The sequence below is a fragment of the Cucurbita moschata genome, unplaced genomic scaffold (genome assembly GCF_002738365.1).
Source record: "Cucurbita moschata cultivar Rifu unplaced genomic scaffold, Cmos_1.0 Cmo_Scf00008, whole genome shotgun sequence".
Taxonomy (NCBI): Eukaryota; Viridiplantae; Streptophyta; class Magnoliopsida; order Cucurbitales; family Cucurbitaceae; genus Cucurbita; species Cucurbita moschata.
In genome coordinates, this window is record NW_019268524.1 from 2,025,158 (window position 1) to 2,031,212 (window position 6,055).

Consider the following 6,055-nt stretch of genomic DNA (forward strand, 5'->3'; position numbering starts at 1 on the left):
CAACATGGACGATATGGCTATGTTAAGAAGAAACTACTCTAAGAAAAATGTAAATAAGGGTCAAGTGCTCAAAAGCCAACCAAATGGTCAAATATAATGTAGTAATCGGCTGCAATAACTTAAAACATTTTAAGCTACACATATCTCAATATTTAATGTGGAAACCAATCAGCTAAGTACCAGAAATGGGAGAACTAAGATGAGAGATTTATTGGATGATCCGTGGCCAGCATGAATTTCTTTCAATTCCTCACTCTTTCACCATAAATAGGCTGTGTGCTGCAAAAATGGAAACTTTTGGGAAACTCAGGACGCTATGTGGATGTGGGAGCAATAATCTCTAGTCCGCCCATGAAAGGCCTCAATGACTCAGGAATAATCACAGAGCCATCCTCCTGCTGATAATTCTCAAGCAAGCAAACAATCATTCTTGGCACTGCACAAGCTGTTGCATTCAATGTGTGGACGAACTGTGTGGGCGCCAGATTGCCTTTACTCTTCTTCTTTGAAGTTGTCGGTATCGATTCTTGTGGACGATATCGGATTCCTAATCTGCGGCTTTGGTAGTCGGTACAATTTGATGCACTTGATATCTGTTGTGGACAGGGTAGGATGTATAAGTATAAGACAATTTAACTCTAATCGTACCCCAACCGCAGAGAGAAGGAGAAAAACGAGTACCTCACCGTACCGTCCTAAACCTGGCATCCATGCCTCCACGTCAAATTTTCGATAAGCTGGTGCACCTAAATCTCCGGAAGCCATATCCAAGGTCCTGCAAAGAGGAGGCATTGAAATGAAATGGGGCAACCGAAAACAGGTGTTATTCAAACAATACAGTGACAATAAAGATAACTAAAACCCAAATAAATGCAGGTTCTCACTTGAAATGCAATCCCAGTGATGTGAAAAGGTCCTCTTCAATACTAATGAGTTCTTCGAGGTAGGACTCGCTATCTTCAGGTCGACATAATATAAACATTTCTACCTTGCTGAACTGGTGGACTCGATACAGGCCCCTGCTCAGCATTATATTTATATATCAAACACTCGATAGAGAACAGACATCAATAGTAATAACAAGAGTGCTATAAACGATGTGACGCAGGTTCACAGGTTGTTCATTTATAAGAAGATGAAGTTATCAAACGACAGTGGAATCACAGCCTTAAAGGAGTTGATTTAGGAAAGAGATTCATTATATAAGATAATCATTGAGAGAAAAGAAAACAGTCTAGGAAGCATGTCGGCGTATACCTGGTTGCGGCTCCTGCAGCACCTGCCTCGGTACGAAAGCAATGAGAATAAGCAACATACTTCAAAGGCAGTGAAGACTCAGCAAGGATAGAATCCATGTGAATTCCCCCTACAGGAATCTCTGCAGTACCGATGAGGCACTGGTCACTTCCCTCAATAGAATAAACCTGCCAAGCACAAGTGAGTATGGAAAGATGGAAATTAAACACTCTTCCAAATAAAGGACACCTCTCATTCTATTCAAACGTTTTACTCCCTGGGTCATGTCTGCAATGGTCAAGTCTATACTCTGCTCAACATCTAAGTCTAAGGCCTTGAAAACAAGTTGCATCTCAATATGACTCGATAGACGTTCAAAATATACGAGGTTGACCGAGAAGTTATCTCAAAACGATGAAACTAGCAGTCAAACACCTCAGAGATTATTGCTTTAACTTTCTCTGCATGGTTCGTAAAAAATACAAAAACCGAGAAGAGGCTAGAGAAAAGTTGCAAAACCTGAGTATTTTCACCACGAGGTTGAAATCCACACTTTTCAACAACTGAAGACCTCACAATTTCTGGGGTTATCACAGGAGTAAAGCCCCTTTTCATTACTTCTGAGAGTGTCCAGCTGATTAGACCCATCTCCAAGGTTACTGCAGCATTTTTCAGGTAATAGAACTTAGATCCACTGACCTGTATAAGCCACAGCAACATTACATTAAGGCAGTTCCCACTTCCAGAAATTTATTGAACTAATAAAAGTTTGAAATAGGACTAAGCAGAGTTATAGATCATGGATTGGATTTCTCAAACTAAACAAAAGTTGCAAAGTCCGATAAACGATTCCATTTGCGCCATAACTGGACATTTATAACTACACGGTCTGAACAACTAAACTAATACTCATGAACATGGCAACATAAGCAAAGACTTGTAATTATCATGTCATGCAACAAAACTATAAGCTTGATAATTCAAAATTTAAATTATTTATCTCTTAAAGATAGTCCTCCAATTTATAACATGGAATGATAAGCATTAACCAAAAATAAGATAGAGAGAATCTTTTGTGAAGATTGAAAGTCAAAACAATAGCTTTCTTCGTAAAACATTCCAAATATACATGACAAGGTGAACTAGTAACTCCTCTTGGGTATCTTAAATTGAACAAGGATTGTACCTCAGCAGCAGCATCAAAATCAAAAAGGTTTAGCTGCTTCCCAAGTTCAAGATGATCTTTAACAGAAAAACCGAACTCTCTTGGGCTACCGACCTACAAGAGAGAATGCAGGACATAAAACACACCATCCAGAAGGATTGTGGTTAGGAATGTTAGACGAACACGACTCTCCACAATGGTATGATATTGTCCACTTTGAGCATAAGCTCTCATGACTTTGCTTTGGGCTTCCTCAAAAGGCCTCATACCAATGGAGTTAGTATTCCTCACTTATAAACCCATGATCATTCCCTAAATTAGCTGATGTGGGACTTCCATCATCCAACACCTCCTCTCGAACAAAGTGCGCCTCCCCTTAATCGAGGCTTGACTCCTTTGGAGTCTTAGTCATTTTTTACTGCCTTCGAGGAGGGGCTTGGCTCCTTTTCTTTAGGAGTTCTTTGTTCGATATTTGAGGATTTGAGGATTTACCAATCTATTGGCACGACTAAGTTTAGGGCATGGCTCTGATACCATGTTAGACGAACACGACTCTCCACAATGGTATGATATTGTCCACTTTGAGCATAAGCTCTCATGGCTTTGCTTTGGGCTTCCCCAAAAGGCCTCACACCAATGGAGAGTGTATTCTTAGATTATAAACCCATGACCATTCCCTAAATTAACCAATGTGGGACACTTTCATCCAACAAGGAAATATAATAAAGAGTTGTGAAAAGCAGAAATACCGTCTTTCTTATTATCGAGCAATCCTCCCCTCCAATTGGAACATCGGGATGGGTGATGTTTGGTATGCATTGTGCTTCTTGTTGAAGCTGATCTGTTAGTTTAAGAAGGTTTTCTTCCAAAGAAACCAATCCTTCCTTCAAATTCTTTCCTGGAAAGAGAACACCAAAGTGAATTCGGTAACACGGAAATTGAAAATGAAGCTAATGACGTGTTTGAAAAATGCTCGTACCTTCCTCTATGAGTTTTTGTCGCTCAGATGGTTCCAGCTTCCCTTTCATCTTGTTTGCAACCATGTTCCTTTCAGCACGAAGCCGCTCAACTTCCTGATCTCTGTGAGTAACAATTAGCTAAGCATAGATTTAAAGTGGCGAAAAACTAGTTTGATAGCCTGTTCTCGTGTATAGTTGGGCAACAAAAAATTTGATGAAAATATCAATACACATTATAATGCAGCTACAGTGGTGCAAGAACTATTACAGAAAAGAAAAGTAACAAAAAAAAAAAAAAAAAAAGAATCAAAATCTAACCTTCTGAAGATTTAGCATTTTGTCATACAGCTGGAGTACAAGTTCCAAATTGGCACCAGACTTCCGATTCTCTATATTTGCAGCCACCAAATCCTTGTTATCCCTAATCCACTTGAAATCTATCGAAGCTTTCCATTGAGGCTTCCCAACTAATCCAATCCAAGAACAGAACAATAACAACATCAACCACTCATTTTCTCACAAAGTAAATTGGAGTAATCAATCAACATGTTAACAACAAAATAACAATATGAGAAAATGAAATTACCGATTTCTTCTCCGGCGGTTGCAGTGGGAGGATCGACTTGGACTGCCGAAAATGAGAGAGCTCGAACAAGCAATGGACATGGAGGTTTCCGGTTACGGAAACAAGGATGAAGAGAATTGAGAGAAGCGGTTTTGGTAGGTAGCCTGAAAATAAGACGGGAAGTCGTCGGAAAGGCGGCGAGCTTAAGGGTTTGCAAAGATGTGGCGCTTAATGAGGAATGAAATCCCATTGTTGGAGCTCTGCGGAAGCTTTTGCTCGGCGGGAAGGTATGGAAGTAGCGGATGGCTGCCCTTGCCTCAATTATCTTCATCTTCGAGGGAGAAATGAGGAGATGAATTGAAAATAAATTAAAAAAATTATTTATTATTTTAAATTTAAATATTATTTAATTAAGTTTTCCATGTTAAATGGACTATGTAGTACGATATTGTTCACTTTTAGCCTGAGTTCTCATGCTTTATGTTTTTCTAAAAGTCTCGTACAAATGAAGATAATATTATTAGATTATAAATCCATAATTATTCCCCAAATTAGTCGATATGGGACTTTCATCCAAGACAATAGATTTGAGAAGTATTTAAAAATATAAAATTTAGATATTTGAACGTGTAAACAATAATGTATATATGTTTTGTAACGGCATATATCCACCACTAGGAGATATTGTTCTCTTTGGCTTTCCCTGAGGCTATAAAATGCGAGGGGAAGGTTTTCACACCTTATAAATGGTGATTTGTTCTTCTCCCCAACCAATGTGGGACATCACAATCCACCCGGGGCCCAGCGTCTTTGCTGACACTCTTTCCTTCCTCCAATCGATGTGGGACCGCCCTCAAATCCATCCCCTTTAGGGCCCAGAGTCCTTACTGGCACACCGCCTCGTGTCTACCCCCTCCAATCAAAGGGGGGGTGGATTGTGGACAATATCTACTAGCGGTGGATCTGGGTCGTTACAAATGGTATCAGAGCTAGACATCGGACGATGTGCCAGTCTTCTCGCGGTTCCCCAAAGCGAGGTAGACACGAGGCGATGTGCGAGTAAGGACAATGGGCCCCAAAGGAGGTGGGTTTGGGGGCAGTCCCACATCGATTGGAGGAAGGAAAGAGTGCCAGCGAAGACGCTGGCCCCGAAGGGGGGTGGATTGTGATGTCCTAGTTGGGGAGGAGAACAAACCACCATTTATAAGGGTGTGGAAACCTTCCCCTAGTAGACACGTTTTAAAGTCTTGTGGGAAGCCAAGGAAATGCCCGAAGAGGACAATATCTGCTAGCTGTGGATCTCGGTCGTTACATGTTTAAAATATATTATACCAAAATAATATATAAGTATATGAAAATTACTTTTATTTATTTATTTATTTATTTTCTCTCAATCCCTTTCTAAAATATTATTTTAAAAATTGATATGTAATTAAAAAACAAATTACCAAATAAAAAAAATAGTGACTAAAAATAGCCTAAAAAATTAAATCGGGCATCCTAAATAGCCTATAATCGTTATGAAAATATATAAAAGCCAATAATTAAATTACAAAAATTTGTAATTTTTATGAGAGTAATTAAAAAAAATATGAAAATTATTTGTTTCGTTTTTTAAATTAAAACAAAATATTGTTAATAAAATCTCCAAAATCCCTAAAAATACGGAAGTAATCAATTCATTTACGTAGCCGTTCGTATCGGCGTCGGTCTTTCCACGGTCAAAGTCAAAACGGTCATCAGAGCCGTTACCACTCGGACGCCCGCGGCTTGCATATATATATATTTCTCCCCCGCTGTCACTCTCTTCTTCAGCACATTCTCACAGAGTTCTCCATCAACGGGCTCTTACCTCTTGAGTGTTCGTTTGATCATTACCAGGCAATCGGAGGAAGAGAGAGCAGAATAATTGAAAGAAGTTTCTGGCCGCGTCTCGGTGATGAAAAACAGAGGTAATTGAACTTCGTTTCAGCCTTTTAATTGTATGAGTAGTTTGGTCTTGACTATTCTGTTCTGAGTTCGGAATTGTTAGGGTTCAACCGGCTATTCCGATTTAGGGGTTAATTGGAGAAATTCAGAGGTTGATCAAAGGATTGTTCGTTTTTTTTCGTTTTTTTTTTTTTTTTTTTT

At 39.3% G+C, this 6,055-nt stretch overlaps 2 protein-coding genes across 3 annotated transcripts in view; one reads left to right on the plus strand and one right to left on the minus strand.

Moving 5' to 3' along the window:
* Positions 1-48: 48 nt before the first annotated feature.
* LOC111445913 (serine--tRNA ligase, chloroplastic/mitochondrial) lies at positions 49-4,268 on the minus strand. Of its 2 annotated transcripts, XM_023084461.1 has the most exons (10): positions 3,947-4,268; positions 3,679-3,827; positions 3,381-3,474; positions 3,151-3,299; positions 2,423-2,515; positions 1,756-1,935; positions 1,258-1,424; positions 885-1,019; positions 682-775; positions 49-593 (listed from the first exon to the last, which is right to left on the minus strand). In XM_023084461.1, the coding sequence occupies exons 1-10, from the start codon at positions 4,254-4,256 to the stop codon at positions 315-317; spliced, it is 1,650 nt and encodes a 549-aa protein (XP_022940229.1). In that variant the 5' UTR covers positions 4,257-4,268; the 3' UTR covers positions 49-314. The 2 variants fall into 2 exon arrangements, with proteins under 2 accessions (XP_022940229.1, XP_022940230.1); XM_023084462.1 differs by lacking the exon at positions 3,947-4,268 and having other exon boundaries at positions 3,381-3,481; positions 3,679-3,818.
* A 660-nt stretch (positions 4,269-4,928) lies between these two features.
* LOC111446232 overlaps positions 4,929-6,055 on the plus strand; it is a 3,302-nt gene continuing 2,175 nt past the window's right edge. The window contains exons 1-2 of the mRNA XM_023084958.1: positions 4,929-4,984; positions 5,617-5,877. Of these exons, the coding sequence (XP_022940726.1) occupies positions 4,929-4,984; positions 5,617-5,877 (317 nt within the window). The remainder of the gene's footprint in view (positions 4,985-5,616; positions 5,878-6,055) is intronic.

Excerpts from the sequence above, each read along its gene's own strand:
- LOC111445913 (XM_023084461.1), bottom strand. The coding sequence starts at position 4,256 with ATGAAGATAATTGAGGCAAGGGCAGCCATCCGCTACTTCCATACCTTC. Across the intron at positions 3,300-3,380 it reads ACAAAAACTCATAGAGGAAG|GAAAGAATTTGAAGGAAGGA; the intron begins GTACGAGCATTT and ends TTCTCTTTCCAG. Across the intron at positions 1,425-1,755 it reads CTCGTGGTGAAAATACTCAG|GTTTATTCTATTGAGGGAAG; the intron begins GTTTTGCAACTT and ends TGTGCTTGGCAG.